The sequence below is a fragment of the Ursus arctos genome, unplaced genomic scaffold (genome assembly GCF_023065955.2).
Source record: "Ursus arctos isolate Adak ecotype North America unplaced genomic scaffold, UrsArc2.0 scaffold_7, whole genome shotgun sequence".
NCBI classification, from domain to species: Eukaryota; Metazoa; Chordata; class Mammalia; order Carnivora; family Ursidae; genus Ursus; species Ursus arctos.
Window position 1 is genome coordinate 51,749,101 of NW_026623089.1, and position 17,104 is coordinate 51,766,204.

At 35.2% G+C, this 17,104-nt stretch overlaps 1 protein-coding gene and 1 pseudogene across 7 annotated transcripts in view; both read left to right on the plus strand.

Annotated features, from left to right (window-relative positions):
- P4HA1 (prolyl 4-hydroxylase subunit alpha 1) overlaps positions 1-17,104 on the plus strand; it is a 100,847-nt gene that overhangs the window by 60,497 nt on the left and 23,246 nt on the right. For 4 of the 7 annotated variants that reach the window (XM_057308792.1, XM_026504441.4, XM_057308794.1 and 1 more), the window contains exons 8-9: positions 2,243-2,419; positions 5,587-5,657. In XM_057308792.1, coding sequence (XP_057164775.1) covers positions 2,243-2,419; positions 5,587-5,657 — 248 coding nt within the window. Of the gene's footprint in view, positions 1-2,242; positions 2,420-4,492; positions 4,564-5,586; positions 5,658-17,104 lie in introns of all 7 variants that reach the window. The other 3 variants (XM_057308793.1, XM_026504440.4, XM_057308796.1) reach the window with 1 other exon arrangement.
- Positions 15,329-16,755, plus strand: LOC113259265 (enolase-phosphatase E1-like; annotated as a pseudogene).

The following is a 17,104-nucleotide window of genomic DNA, read 5'->3' on the forward strand; positions in this document are numbered from 1 at the left end:
TATTGTGGGTGTCACATTTAATATGGTCCAACTATTAGTAAAATAGCTTTAGAATAAAGCTTTTGAATCATTGTGCCATTTTGTGTATTTTTGATAATATAACTTTGCATAGGCCAAAAGAGGCTTATTTTTGTAAGATGAAGGATCAGATGGTTTAAGGGAAGTGATAAGTTTTTTTCTTACATTTTAATGCAAAAGATATTTCCGCAATCTTAAGCAGAAATAATATACCATCTTAACCCATCCTGTAAGACAAAGAACTCATCTATACAATTATCTTTTGTGGTTTTGCTCCTAGTTGACTTGACAGGATTGCTTAGTGAAATGTGTTAGTCTATTTAAGAAATACTTAAAATGCAGAAAGAGTTTCAGCAGATTTTGGCTTTAACATTTATTTTTTTAAATACTCAAATGTGCCTATAAATATCCTTTTCTTTATTGTATATTTATGTATTTATAACTTAGAGTATAGTGCTTCAGGGTGTTAATAGTTAAAGGCCACAAACATAAAAGTTCAGGTCTGGGGAATGTAGGTTTTTGTTCAGCCTCAGGACTTTTCAGAGCCTTTTTATGATAATGTACATTATGGGTATGCTACATTTGCTTCGCAACATTACTTGATCATGCATGGAACCCTTTTTTAAGGAAGAGCATGTGGTACTAGTTTTCAGTTGAATGCAGGCATATGTAGAAGGAATTAGTGAATTTTTGAAGTAAGTACTTTTAAGTGTAAACATTTGAATAGTCTTTTAAGTTTTTCTCTGCTACTAATAAACTCAGGCTGGGTTGTATATTTTGATGACTTTTTGGTATTTGAGGACTTATTGTTGATAGCTTAATGTCTAACTGCAAATGCTTAGATCATATCTGTGTTGACACATTTGAGAGCTAAGTTTATGGACTCCTGGAAGAACATGCTTACTTTTGCTTTGGGTGCTTGAGTAAATACAAGGATAATAACACTCTGATAGACACACGAAACATTTTTTTTAAATTTCACACCTAAATATTTTATTACATATCTGTTGAAGATAAAGACAAAAAATAACCAAAAAACTATTGTCATGCCTAAAAAAAATGCACAGTATTTCCATAATATCTAGTGTTCAGATTTCCAGTAGTAAGCAGATATTTTTTTAATTGCCTTTAATAACTCTTAAAGAAGAGATCAAAATGGAACCATAGGTATAAAACAGAAGTCTGTTTAATATACCAGTTTGTTGCTGTGACACACACGTCAACCCCACCCAAAGTCAAGGATTATCTTTATTCTCATACTAATTAATCTCATCATTGTATCAAAGACTTATAATAAATCTTTAGATTTGACTCTAGGTAAATAAATACATAGAGAATAAACATTCATCATTATTTGTCTTAGTATGTTAGCTAATAATTAAAACAAAAACTAGGGGCACCTGGGTGGCTCAGTCAGTTAAGCATCTGCCTTTGGCTCAGGTCATGATCCCAGGGTCCTGGAATGGAGTCTGCTTCTCCCTCTCCCACTCCCTCTGCTTGTGCTCTCTCGCTCTGTCAAATAAATAAATAAAATCTTAAAAACAAAAACAAAAACTAATATTATTTCCACTTCACATATTATATACTTGTTTAATTGAGAAGAATCAGCGATGGATAACTTATTTAGTTAATATAGATTGAAAGGAACATTTATTTGTTTTGTCGATCACTCTGTTTTTAATACTCATCAATAAAAGCACCTGCCTTTAATAACTTATTTTTTCTTTTTTAGAATTACTCATTTTCATCTTTGCTTTTTAAAACTAACTAAATTCATTTATTTATGCTGCAAGCATCTAACTGGGAGGTATTTAGGAAAACCTGGTGAGGTTTTAAAAACTTTTAAAACTTTTTTCTGGGAGCTTGCCAGTCACTTTGTGAAGATTGGAGCCATGCAGGTCATTCATTCCATATTTTCATAAATATTTTATTATTTCTTTCATATTTAGACATCCAGACTTTATTTTGATGAGAAATGGGTTAAAAGTGAAACCCTACCTTTTTTCTTATTTAAGACCTAGCATCTCTCCCAGAAAATAATCATTAATAAAACTTTCAAAATCCTGAATGTCCTATTTGATGCAAAGTACTTGCAGAGTACGGTGTTTTGTATATTCTTCCATCAATGCTCACAAGCATGATTATTGTTTCTTTTTTGCATAGGAGCAAGATTAAAACTATTATTACTCTAATATGTTTATCATTTCCTTAACTTTATGTTTAGACTCCTCGGAGACAGAAAAAACTCTTTTGCCGTTACCATGATGGAAACCGGAATCCTAAATTCATTCTGGCTCCAGCCAAACAGGAGGATGAGTGGGACAAGCCTCGTATTATTCGCTTCCATGATATTATTTCTGATGCAGAAATTGAAATTGTCAAAGATCTAGCAAAACCAAGGGTAAGTAATTTTTTTCTCTTTTTTCTCTCTATTTACTCTACCTGTGTATCAGTTTTGTCTTTGCAAGATTACAAAAATGATCATTGATATGGCAGTAACCCCACAGATAGTTTTAGGTATTGTCACAACAGAATGGAGTTGTTAATAAGCTCTATTTATACTAGCTTTTCATCACTTTGTTATTAACACAAATAACATACCCTGCAGCTGGGTTTTAAGCACTTAATTATGAAAATCATAGATGAGATTTTTATTCACACTGATTTTGTTTGCAGATATTTCAGATCTTCCTGAAAAGGTTTTGTATATATTTTCAAACCCTTTAGTCTCCTAGGCTAATCAAAGACCAACTTTCTCATATCTTCTGTATTTTTATCTGGAAGAATACTTGAAGTATTTTTATTCCCGTTTGGGCACATTATTACTGGAAAGATATAATTGCACAAGCATCATGCTAATTTGAAATAAGGACATCATAGTTTTCTGAATTTAACTCCTATCACTTATCTTAAGGAAAACAATTTTTTAAAAAAATTTTTATTTAAATTCAATTTATTTAACATAGTATATTATTAGTTTCAGAGGTAGAATTTAGTGATTCATTAAGGAAAACAATTTAAACACAATCTCATAAACTTAGTGTTTAGCGTAGAAATTCTTCTTTTATGAGAATCTGAGATGCTCTTGCCTTTTTTCCCATCGACTTGTTCTTAAAACCTATTTGATCTCATCGATAGTAATATAAACTACCATCACTGTCGTAAAGCGATTGTTAAATAAACATTAGGCATATCTGTGCTGTCTTATACAGGAGTTGGCAAATTTTTTCTGTAAAAGTGCAAATAATAAATATATTTTAGGCTTTGCTGGCCATACCATCTATCACAACTACTCAAGTCTACATTGTATAGTGAAAGCAGCCATAGAAAATATATTAATGAGTGTGGCTATATTTCAGTAAAACTTTATTTCCAAAAACCGGTGGCAGGCTGAATTTGGCCCATGGGCCATAGTTTGCTGATCCTTGTTATAAAGGTTTAATTATCTGGATATCTGTACTGAAACTTAAGGTCAGAATTTTTGTTGCTGTTAAGTTTTACTATTCCAAATTGGTACCTTTTTTTTTTAACCAAAGATTACATTTTAAATGGAAAAGACTGGTTTAATATGTATAGCTGTTGTCCAAGGGAATTCTTATAAGTCTTTCAAACAGAGTACTACTTATATCATATCATATTCTGTCAGTATCTTTTCAATTTCTGTTTTAGTCCATTCTTTGTGGTCAGTAAACCCCGTAAACCAAAATATCTTGGTAGAATATTTTTTAAGAATTCATTTCAGTTTAGAGGTCAAGTCTTGTATCTCTGGATTCAGAGGCCTTAGTCTTCAAAAGGGACAACTCAGTTGGATTATTTTAATCAAAAAATTCAATGCCAATAAAAATTTTATACTCTTTTGTTAATCTCAGAATCATCTTTTTTTTTTTTTTAGTTTGAAGTCATTATCTTGGCTGTCCTCTCTTTCCTACTGTTTTTGTACATTTATGAGTTCTTTTCATCTGCCTTTCTGCTAAGTCCAAGATTATTTCACTGTATATGTGAAATACATGAACCGATATGTTGAAGGAAGAAAAGATGGACCTTGAAACAAATTTTGGACATTAACCTTTGTAAACAGTTCCATCACTAAAAAAAATTAAAATCAAAAGTTTGAAATAGATCATTAACTGCAAATAGCCATTCTTATAACTATAAATTCGATTTCAGATTTTAGAAATTTCTTTCCTCACAGTCCCATCCTCCAACCACTGAAAGAAATTTAATTTCTAATCTCTGTTGTGTGTGTACCCTCCGTTCATGCAAAGCAAAAACAAAATTTAAAAAATAACGAAAAAATATAAAAAGCTAAAAAGCCAACTGTCTCTCAAGGCTCAACACAAGGTGACTGGAAGTCTATGGAGTTATTTTCTCTTTTCATCCTCCTTCGTAAAAATCCCAGAATTCTGACTGGTTGGATAAATGTGATTCATTTTTTTGTTTTGTAATGCAACTATTTTGATGGTTGGCTTCACAGCTGAGGCGAGCCACCATTTCAAACCCAATAACAGGAGACTTGGAGACGGTACATTACAGAATTAGCAAAAGGTAAGAGATGTGTATGTTGCATATTTTGCTCTCTAATGAGTGTTTTGTACATCCTACAGGAATATTCATTTAAGGGAAGTAGGTCATTTTCAGTCTGCAGCTCAAGTCACCGCCTATTTATATACGCATGGATAAACTGCTTTGTGTTTCACAGGTCTTTCCCTTTAACTAGAAGTTCTTTTCTTAATCCTTAATTGGTCTGTTGTTTTTAGGGAATTAATATGCTTTGCATTTCTCTTCAGGTCAGGAACCAAATCTCCAGGAAATGGCTTGATACTTGTTTTCTTTTTCCTTTTTCCTGCCAAAAAGGAGAAAAGAAAAGAAAAAACAGCAGCCTGGATTAATCTGGGAGTAGTCTTTGTTTATATAGTTCTCTTACATTCATAAATGCTGCAGTGAATTCACATCATTCTTCATGGTGATTTGTATTGGCATTTGTTCATTCATCTTGTGAAATACCATTGTCATTTTGGAGTAATCTGTATTCCTCCTGTTGGAGTTATTTTAAAAAACTTGCTGACTAGAAAGTTGGCAATGAAAAGAACAGAGTTATGCTTCTGATCTCAGTCTTCCAACTACTATTACTCATGAATTTATTTGCTGCCAGAGAGACTTTAACAGTTTTATCTCAGTGAGAGTTTTAAAAAATAAATTTAAAGAGACTATTAACTATTCTTTTGTCAAAATACTTAAAGGACATTAAACTTCTAGATCTGAGAAAGCTCCTGTGAAACCCAGTGCTATAAATCATTTACATAAAGCTTCAAATGATTTTTTTAAAAAAAGTGAAAGGACAATAAATCTACAACAAAAATATGTCAACCCATTTTCTCTTGATTTGGAAGTGGCTTTTCTTATTGCCACCTGTCTAAATGTTTTTGCTGATTTGAAACCATTACCTACCATCCAGACCAATCTGAACCCTTCCAATCACCTGTGGCTTGGCAAAACAAAACAAAACAAACAAAAGCCCAAAATTGCCTGCTACGTGAGTAAGTCCTTGTCCTTTCTCTTTTTTTGTAGCTGAGCCGAGCTACAGTACATGACCCTGAGACTGGAAAATTGACCACAGCACAGTACAGAGTATCTAAGAGGTAAGGGAGTAATGGAGAGAATTTTAGTCCTATTTGGACATTTTCTTTCTTGAGAATCTAATTTTCATAAAACCCAAGGTGTGGTTTTTAAGACTTAGGCTTTAGGCATGACAACCATGCCTGAATTTTCATGATAGACTAATAAACAGACGTGGTTATGGGGCATTAACAGAGATTTTCCTGAAGTAACTTACTACGTTTCAAAATGCCTGCTGAGACTCCAGACCCCACTTGAAAAGTGAAGTTGTATTCCCGTATTGAAGTAAGAGAAGTTCCCAAAGAACCTTAATAGAAACAAGGCCTAATTTGGCTTCTATAGTAAAACAAAGGTTTAAAAATCTCTGGGTCACCAGAATAGCTGTAGGTATTGAGAAAGTTCATGCCTTGAAGGATTCCATTACAAATCCTTTCTAAGTCAATTGGTTACAAATTCTTTGCTTTTAACAATGTTTAAAGAGAATGTACTTAAGTTATTAGCTGATCACTGAAATAATTTTTAACAGTAGATTACTGTGTAACTCATGTATAACTTAGAAGGAGCCCACAGAATAAGTGACATTATTCCAACAGAACTCCTTTTCCATCTACTTATTTAAGTAATGGAGATTTCTCAGCTCTCATAAAAATGAGAATATTGAAAATAACAAAATAAGCTCCTTCCATCTCATTAGAAACATCTTAATATATTTTCACTTTTTATATTGGGTTATGATTGTTTAATCATGTTATTTAGACTAATGTGTGCTAATGATAATTGTAATAACTCATTCCAGAAGACATTATTATTTTTTTTTAAGATTTTATTTATTTATTTGACAGAGATAGAGACAGCCAGCGAGAGAGGGAACACAAGCAGGGGGAGTGGGAGAGGAAGAAGCAGGCTCATAGCGGAGGAGCCTGATGTGGGGCTCGATCCCATAACGCCGGGATCACGCCCTGAGCCGAAGGCAGACGCTTAACCGCTGTGCCACCCAGGCGCCCCTGGAAGACATTATTTTTAATAATTAGACCTTTATGTTAAAGGAGTTTATAGTTTTATCAATTTATAAAAGTATTTTTGTTGTTAAGAAGTATAATGTAATAAAAGACTTTTAGGCATAGAAATATATTTCTCTAGGACAGGGCTTTTCAACCTCAGCACTATTAACGTTTTGAATCAGATAATTGTTGTTGGGGGTTGTCATAGCTTTGTATGACGTTTAGCATCTCTGGTACCCACTAGATGCCAATCATGCCTTTCATCCCAGTTGTGACAATCAAAAATGTCTCCAGACAGTGCCAAATGTCCCCTGGGAAGCAGAATTCCCACCACCACCCCCAGAGACTTCACCTATCCACCCCTGTTGAAAGCCACTATTCTAAGAATGGAATGAAAATGCAGTTCAAGGGGGGAAAAAAAGAATGATATAAAATTTCCCAAGTACTAAAAAAACCTTCATTCGTGTATTTTTTTTTTAAGTGGATCATGGTGGGCATCAAATCATTGTGGTATTTAGATTCCACTGGATATGTTAAAAAAGATCATTTTTCAGAAATTACCACTATTTCAGTGTGCCAGAATTAAATCTTTCAAAGCTATTTGATGAAAAATTTTAGTTGTCAACTAAAAAAATGTGCAGAAAGTAAGTACATAGATTTAACGACTATTTTAGGAGTTACTGGAACAAAAAAATTTTGGATATTATTGCTGTAAGTCATAGGAAAAGTACTAGGAAGGCTGTACAGAATGCATTGTTTCCTTACTCTTTTTGGGCAAAGCTCTATGTCCTTCCTATGGTAGTAACCTTCAGCATGCCCACACACATACTCTGGTTTCCTAACTGTGTGCCCCATGCTGCCTGCCCCCAGCAAACTAGAAGACATGAAGAAAATTTAACTTCTATCATACATTTTTGATTTCATGGAGACTAAGGATTTGTAGAAATTAATTTAGATAATGTTTTGATACATGATTTATAATGCTTCTGTGCATTGTAATTAACTCTAAATTTCAGGTTAAACTTCAGCTAATTTTTCATTCTATTACAGAATCTTATTCATGTCTTAAAAAATTAACCCTTTATTTTTTAAAAAATAAGCCATTGTATATTTTATCAAAGATTATTACATCGTTTTAGGCATTTTTACTGTCATAAGGCTTGTCACTAAATTCTCCAGGTTTGGATGCTTTTAGGAAACACATAAAAGAAAATTTCATGAACTTAGTTCTTTGGAAGTCCTTTTTGGAAATTTTTTGTATATACAATGGACCTTTTGAAGAAATATCCAGCCCACAGAGTCACTGGACTCTTACCAATAAGGCAAAATAAATTACTCTTGGAAAGGTGATCTACAGACTTTTTTTCCTTAAGAACTAAATATTTCTAAACAGTTTGAGCTTATTTTTAAAATAGTCTGATTTTATAGCTCTGAGAAGCAATTTTATTGGATTTTTTAGAAAGACACAACCAAATATTATATACGGCAATTGAAGGCATTTAGCCAGCAGCATTAGAAGCAATGGAAGACTAACACCAGAATAAATTCAGCCAATCTCAGCCAAGTATGTAGAGTGTGTGTATTTGTGTTCAAAACAACCTAGTAACAATGGAATTCCATAACACACTGATATTCTTATTTACTCTTAAGGAAAATTGTTCAGCAAGTCTTTTAAAAATAAAATACGCATGTTGAGAGAGAGGCCTTAACTGTTAAAGAAAGAATTTGCTCCATAAAATATCCTAAACGTTTCATATTTTAACATGTAAGTTTTTGCTGTTCAGGGAATTTATTAGCTATGTCAAGACATTTTCTACCTATCAGTGGAATCTGAATTTTGAAGATTCCTACAAGTGAAATAAATGAGTGTTTTAGGTTTCCTTCATACATTATACCTCTGAAAAAGGCATCTCAAATGTAAAATAGAAAAATTTATGTGTACTGATGTCAGTTAACGTAGTTCCTTTTGCTGTGGGAACATGTGTATTTTGAATGGGTCAGAAGGGAATTTCAAATATCTGTATTTTGAGAAATTTCTAAGTGATTGCATCATCTTCCGAGGAAGGAAAAATATGTTCCAGCATCCTAGCAAATAGAATTTTATTTGGGTAAAGTATGTGTGGAAATCCATTACTGTTTATTTACTTTATTGACTATCTCTGACTTTTGGTAAGTCATCTCCGTCCTTTGCATTATTTAAAAAAAACAAGACAAAACTAAGAATTTACTACAGCTTGTTAATGGAGATGCTAGTAATTTTGGCTAAAGCAGAGAAATGGAATTTTAGTTTTGGAAAAGTAAACATTGAGTAACATGCTCTGAAAAGACAGTTTAGTTATGTGAGCTCATTAGGTCCAGTTAAAGTAATATGAAGAGATAGGCAAATAAACAATCTAGTGTGGTAGAAAAAGCTTCTTTGATTCTGGTAGGTTATTTTTAGAAGTGGTTTTCATTTTCTTACTCTGATATACAGATTTCCTATAATATGACATTTTCTTATGCTTAAGATTTAATTTACCCATGTAAATAAGGAACAAATACAATATAAAAGCATATTAATATTTTATAGTATGGGGCAAATACAAATATCTTTGAATATTTCAGATATTTTTTTAAATTGGAGTCACTTTTGGGGCGCCTGGGTGGCACAGCGGTTAAGCGTCTGCCTTCGGCTCAGGGCGTGATCCCAGCATTATGGGATCGAGCCCCACATCAGGCTCTTCCGCTATGAGCCTGCTTCTTCCTCTCCCACTCCCCCTGCTTGTGTTCCCTCTCTCACTGGCTGTCTCTATCTCTATCGAATAAATAAATAAAATCTTTAAAAAAAAAATTGGAGTCACTTTTAACAACAACATTGCCCTCTGTTAGGTTGAACAGTAGTTCTCAGATTGAGGTGACTGAAATGGACAGATCTATAGTATGATTGCATACTTGTCCCACTAAGAACCAAAGGGCCAGGATAAATTCCCAGGCTACATGATCAGCCTTTCTTTGTTAACCATCAAACACAGAAGAATTATTGAAAGTTTGTTCTCTGTAACTGGCACTTGGAGTCCTGAATTATTTTTTGCCTTTGCAAAAAAATCATGTAGTTTTTATATTAGCTAATTGCAAAATGTCAATTTTCACATGTGTTAGGTTAGAAGAAGAAGGTAGTGCAAATTGTATCACTTCCATCTTCCTTTGGAAGTTTTGTAATAATCTCCAAAACCTCCGAAATGATATTATCTATTTACTTGAATATGATGTCCTTATTAATATATTAGAAATATAGTCAGGCAGCGTGAGAATGTTGCTCCTTACTCAGAGCATTCCAGGGGTGCCTGGGTGGCTCATTCAGTTGAGTGTCCAGCTCTTGATCTCAGCTCAGGTCTTGACCTAGGGGTTGTAAGTTCAAGCCCTGTGTTGTGGGGTGTGGAGACTACTTAAAAGAAAAAAAATAAAGCATTCCAGTGATACTATAAAAAATCATATATTGGGAGAAATGTTGAAACATTACTCTGAATGTGAAACTTAGATTTGGGGTTCCTATGATTAAGACCAAAAGGAATATAGTTTGTGTTATCTAATTAGTAATGGAAAATACTGTAACCTTATGTTCTAACTCAGTTAAAAAACACTGAGTTCTTAGAAGAAAGGACCTTGATTTCTGTTGATTTAATTTAATGCAGGAATAAGACTAAGTCTTCCAAATCCTAAAGAATAGACAGTTAATATATATTACAGTACCCTCAGTGTCTCCACTGAATTTTTGAGCAATTGTACAACAATTTAAATTCAGGCCTAATTTTTTAGATTATCTGACAGATTAGCAGTTGGGATCCAGATGAACGAAATGTTTTAAATGTATAGAGTTCTCCAGCTAAAGAGAATCCTTTTACGTTTTGGAGAGGTTTTCCGTGAAAGTCAAATTAAGTGAAATAACTTTACATGCATAAGTAGAGTTTATTTTCCTCTTTAGTGACAGTAACAGAACCACAATTAAGATAACAGTTTATTTTTTAACCTTTAATCATTAATAACTTTAACTGCTAAGCCTCAGACCTTCCATTGAGATCATTTATGGTATAACAAAAAGTGCAAATTAAAACTTTTTTAAAAATCTAAACAATTAAGATTAAAATATTTTTCCTTTAAGATTAGCAAAAATTAAAAAGATTGTTACTGGCAAGTATTTTCTGAAATGGGCTCTCATAAACATATGGTAGAAGTAAAAATACTTTGGAGAAGAACAGTTTGACATCATTTATCAAAATGTAAAAGTCATCTAGCAGTTCCACATCTAGGAGTTCAACCTACAGAGATATTCCCACAAGTGTGCAAAGATATACAAAATTTTCATTATAGTATTACTTGTAATGGAGAAAAAGTAGAAATAACCTTATTTAGCCAGCGCTTTATTGGTAGACCTTCATGGTCATTTTGGAAGTAAAGATATTTTAAAATGAAAAGCAGGGGCACCTGGGTGGCTCAGTGAATTGAGCATCCTACTCTTGGTTTTGGCTCAGGTCATGATATTAGAGTCATGAGATCAAGGCCTGAGTCAGGCTATGCCTTCGGAGCAGAGTCTGCTTGGGATTTTCTCTCTCCCTCTCCCTCTGTCCCTCCTGCTCCTGCTCTCATGCTTGCTCTCTCTCTCTCCCCCAAATAAATAAATAAATAAATATTTAAAAATGAAAAAAATGGGGGTGCCTAAGTAGCTCAGTTGGTTAAGCATCTCTCTTTGACTCAGGCCATGATTTTGGTGCCCTGGGATCAAGCCTCACACCGAGCTCTCTGCTCAGCGGGGAGTATGCTTCTCTCTTACTGTCCCACTCTCTCTCTCTCTCAAATAAAATCTTTTTTAAAAAATTAAAAAATAATTTTAAAAAATGAATCAGCAGTAGTTAAAAAACACTGTGGAAAGGGAATGTAAAGTGATATATTTGTTATGGAAAAGATGGTATTTCCTCAAAAAGTTAAACATAGGGTTATTATATGATCCAGAAATTCCACTGCTAGGTATATACCCAAAAGAATTGAGGGACTCAAGCAGGTACTTGTACACTCATGTTCATAACAGCATTATTCACAGTAGCCAAAATGTGGAAGCAACCCAGGTGTGCATTCATGGATGAATAGATAAATAAAATGTTGTATATTCATATAATGGAATATTATTCAGCCTTAAAAGGGAATGGAATTCTGATACATGCCACAACATGGATGAACCTTGAGGATATTATACCAAATGAAATAAGTTGCAAAAGGACAAATATTATGTGATTCTATTTATAGGAGTTACCTAGAATGAAAAATTCATGCAGAGAAAAAGTGGATTAGAGGTTACCAGGGGCTGGGAGGAGAGAGAAATGGCAAATTATTGTTTAATGGGTACAGAGTGTCTGGGATGATGAGAAGTTCTGGAAATAGTGGTGATCATTGCGCAACTTTGTGAATGCTATTGAATTTTACACTTAAAAAGGGTTAAATGGTAAATTGTATGTTACGTATTTTTTACCACAATATTTTTTTAAAAAACTGAGGTGCTATATGTATTGATTTGGAAAGATGTCAGAAGTATTTTCAGGGGGGAAAAGTGAATGTGTATATTGATGTGGGAGATTGGAAGGTGAGTAGATTCCTATTTTTTAAAAAATTTTCTCTGTATATTTGTTTATACACTAGGAGAAATGTTGAGAGGCTATGTACCTATTTGTTACAATGTACAGTTTACCTGTGAGGAGTGGGACTAGGAAAGAGACTTTGTATACTTTTGTATTGTTTGACATTTTTATAAGTATTTCTTCTTTTAAATAGCTTTATTGGGAAATAAACCCTACACTTCATTGCTTTAAAATGTACAATTAAGTGGCTTTTAGTATATCCAGAGTTGTGTGTCCATCACTACAATGAATTTTATTTTATTTTTAAAAAGATTTTATTTATTTGAGAGAGAGAGTACGAGAGAGAGCACAAGCAGTGGAGAAGGAGAAGCAGGCTGTCCGTTGAGCAGGGAGCTGATGTGGGCTCAATCCCAACACCTTGGGATCATGACCTGAGCCAAAGGCAACCGCTTAACCAAGTGAGCCACCTAGGCACCCCTCACCACAATGAATTTTAGAACATTTTCATTACCTGAAAGAGAAATTCTGCACTCTTTAGCAATAACTGCTCAATCCTCAAGTCAGGTCCCCCCACCCCCCAGCCTTGGGTGACCACTAAGCTACTTTATGTCTTTATGGGTTTGCCTGTTCTGGATATTTTTTTTAAAGATTTTATTTATCAATAGAGAGAGAGAGAGAGAGAATGCATGCGCACGAGTAGGGGGATGGGCAAAGGGAGAGAGACAAGCAGACTCCCTGTTATGCACAGAGCCCAATGCAGGGCTCAATCCCAGGATCCTGAGACCATGACTGGAGCTGAAGTCAGACACTTAACTGACTGAGCCACCCAGGTGCCCCTGGATGGATATTACATATAAATGAAATCATATAATATGTGGCCTTTTGTATCTGGCTTCTTTTACTTGCCATATTTGCAAGGTTCGTTGATGTTGATATATGTATCTGTACTCATTCCTTTTCATGGCCGAACAATATTGTATGAATATACCACATTTTATCTTTTATTCATCTGTTGATAGACAGTTGGGTTGTTTCTACTTTTTGGCTATTATGCATAATGCTGCTCTGAACATTCATGTACAAGTTTTTATATGAACATAAGTTTAAATTTCTCTTGGGTGTATACCTAGGAGTGAAATTCCTGGGTCATATGGTAACTCTATATTTATCCATTTGAGGAACTCCCAAACTTTTCCAAAGTGGCAGCACCATTTTACAATCCTACCAGCAACATATGGGTTATTCCAGTTTCTTCACATCCTCATCAACACTTGTTACTGTCTGTTTTTGATTATAGCCATCCCAGTAGGTGTGATGTGCTATCTCAGTGTGGTTTTGATTTGCATTTCCCAGTGGCTAATGATGTTGAGCATCTTTCCATGTGCTTATTGGCCATTTGTATATTTTCTTTGGAGACTGGATCCTTTTCCCATTTTTAAATTGATTTGTCTTTTATTTAGTGATAATAGTTCTTTATATATTGTAGATACAAGTCCTTATCAGACATTTGATTTGCAGAAATTTTCTTCCATTCTCCAAGCTGTCTTTTCACTTTCTTGATGGTGTCCTTTGAAACACAAAATTTTTTATTTTGATGATACCCAGTTTATTTTTTTGTTGTTGCTTGTACTTCTGATGTCATAGCTGATGTCATAGCTAAGCTAGTGGCTAATTTAAGATCACAAAGATTTACACTTGCAGTTTTTTCAAAGAGTTTTATAATTTTAGCTTTTACATTTAGGTCTTTAATCCCTTTTGAGTTCTTTTTTTTTTTTTTCTTTTTTATGATAAGAGGTGGAGAGCCCAACTTCTTTCTTTTGCATGTGGTTATCCATTGTCCCAAGACTGTCGAATATAACATTTCTTGCTTTTATAGATAATGCATATGTGTGTGTGTGTATAGGCTCCACACCCAGCACAGAACCCAACACCAGGCTTGAACTCACAAGCTTGAATTCAGGACGTGAGCTGAGATCAAGAGTTGGATGCTTAACTGACAGAGTCATCCAGATGCCCCACATTTCTTGCTTTTATAATTTTAAAAGTGTAAAGTGAAAGATTGGAATGGTAATTTGCTAGAGTAACAAAAGTAAAGGCGTTCTTGGTAACAGGAAACTTTAGGCTGAAGAGTAAGCATTGTCAAAGAAAAGATTAAAGATAAAAAGAGCGGCAGTAATTGATAAATTGAGTTAGAACTTCTTTCGCCCACTTCGGACTGAGTTCCTGGTAGATCTTGTAGCTATGTAGTATGTCAGCGTACCCATCTTCCCGGCCGGCAACAATTTGACTTAGAAAGAGTAGGTTCAAAAGCATAGAGAAAAGACCCAGTCTCTGTAAGGCTGAAGGATGATGCTTCTACCAAAGTATAAGAGAAAAGGTAGGAATAGACGCTTGTGGTAGGAGGGAAAGAAGTTGAAGGTAACAGAAGTAGGAGACGGGTTCTCTGTGGGTGATAGGTTCCAGGATGGAATAGGAACAATTCTCAAGATGCATCTAGTTTGAATTTTTTTTTAAGACATTTATTTTGAGAGAGAGAGAGAGAGCATGCACGAGCAGGGGGGAGGAGCAGAGGGAGAAGGAGAGAGAATCTCCAGCAGACTCGGTGCTGAGAACGGAGCCCAGCGCAGGGCTTGAACGCACAACACTGAGATCACGACTTGAGCCAAAACCTAGAGTGGATGCTTAACCAACTGCGCTGCCCGGATGCCCCTGAAATGTTAATAGAACACTTGCCAATCTTGTGTTGCAGTTCTCTATAAAAATCAAGTCAGTAGTTTGTGGATTGTAAAGTTCAAAAATCTATCAAATTGTTGCCAGCCAGAAAGATAAGTCCACTGACAGAGGAACTCAGAACTGGGAGAAATAGTTCTTAGTATATTTATCTGCTACACCCTTTGTAACAGTAAAATTCTTGGATCCTTCCTATTTCTGCTACACTGAGGAATTCTCAGCCAGTCCACATAAATTTGCAGGGAATCACCAGATAAGTAATTATGGTAAAACAGAATAAATCTTGGATTAGTTCTCAGAAGTCTCTATGATTCATTCATTTCTTCATTCAGCAAATATTTATTGAGCATCTGCTATATGCCAGGCACTGTAATAGGTTCTGCAGATATAGTGGTGAGCAAAACCAGGCAGAATTTGTACGTATTTGGGACTAGTAGTTGAGTGAAGACATCTTACCTTAATCAAAGAATAAATTAATATATAATTATTGTGATAAGTGCTACAAAGTAAGATATATAGTACTATAAAAACATTAGGGGCAGCTGCCTTCTCCACTTCCAGGGGCACGGAGGTAGCCTCTGCCTGATGTGCTGCAGCTGCTCTGAGATGAATGGTTCTGGGGGGTACAGCTGCTGCCACCCTCCACCCTCTGGACCAAGGGTGATTCCCATAGTAGCATCTAGCAGGTGCCTATCAAAGTCACTGTGGTCTTGTTATATATCGAAAGTACTACAAGCATGATTGCTTTTGTGAAGAGTATCTTGTTTCCTTATATCAGAGAAAATGTTAAGAATTAACTGCAGAGAAAAATACTTCTTCCCTCTTAGAGGAAAGAAGAGGAGTGCCAGCAGGATCTCAGTCCTTTGTGGTAACAGGCCGAAAAGGATTCCCATCGGGATAGGGTATTTTGACCTCTGCCACATCTGGGAATGCGGTGGATGATCTGCAAGAGATGATCCAGGCTGCGGTAGATAATGTGTGCTGGCAGAGATCTCTGGGTGCAAAGACCATGACACTGACAGAAATGCAAGGCTTCTGTGGAAGGCAGCCTTTTACAGCTGGGACAGTAAGAGCGGCATTCACTGATGATGTCATTCCAGCAGCTAGGAAGTGGAGAGAGGCTGGAACGAAGGTGTCTGTCTATTCCTCGGGGAGGGTAGGGGCACAGAAACTATGACTTGTGCATTCTACAGAGGAAGGTATTCTTGAGCTTGTGGATGGTTTCTTTGATGCCAAGGTTGGGCATAAAGTAGCGAGTTACTGAAAGACTGCAAGCAGCATCGAATGCTCAGTCAACAACCACCTGGTTTTGGCACATTAGAAGCTCGTGCTGCTGATGAAGTGGGCTGGGCCTCTAGCTGTGGTGGTGGGACATGGCTAGGTGGAGTTCAGAAATGATGAAAATCATTTAGCAAATTGCTTGTCCTCTTCAACCTAGAAAAGGATTTTAGTTTGTCATCTATTTTAATGGTTAAAAGTAGCCTACTTTAAAAGCACATACATACACACATATATGTAGGCAAATATGTATGTGTTCAGACTACCTTCTGCAGGTGCATGAGTGATAAAAATCTCCATTCAGTGAAATAAAACTTATTTTAAAATATATTTCTGTGAAAGTTGTTTGAAACTATAACACCCCTACTGAGGGCAAAGTATAGTTGATAGAAAAAAAACTATTAACAGATCAAATGTGCCGTGTATCAGGTCATATACCAAAATGGAAAGCTAGTTTTGAGCGGTATATCAGAAGCCTTGCTATTTTAAAAACTGAAAGTGTTTCAAAGTCTTATTCTTTTTTTTTTTTTTTTTTTTTTTTAGATTTTATTTATTTGAGAGAGAGAGCGCGCACAAGCAGGGGGAGTAGCAGGCAGAGGGAGAGGGAGAAGCAGACTCCCTGCTGAGCAAGGAGGCTGATGCAGGACTCAGATCATGACCTGAGCCAAAGGCACTTAACCAACTGAGCCACCCAGGTGCCCCTAATCCTGTCAATTCTTATCATTATTGATTTTATAGCAGCTTTTCTGACAACTTCTTAGCATAGTTTGGGAAAGTATGTTATTTACTATTTTTAAAATGATTTTACTGAAATCAATCCATCAGATGAAGAAGAGTCCTATATATTTTCTTTTG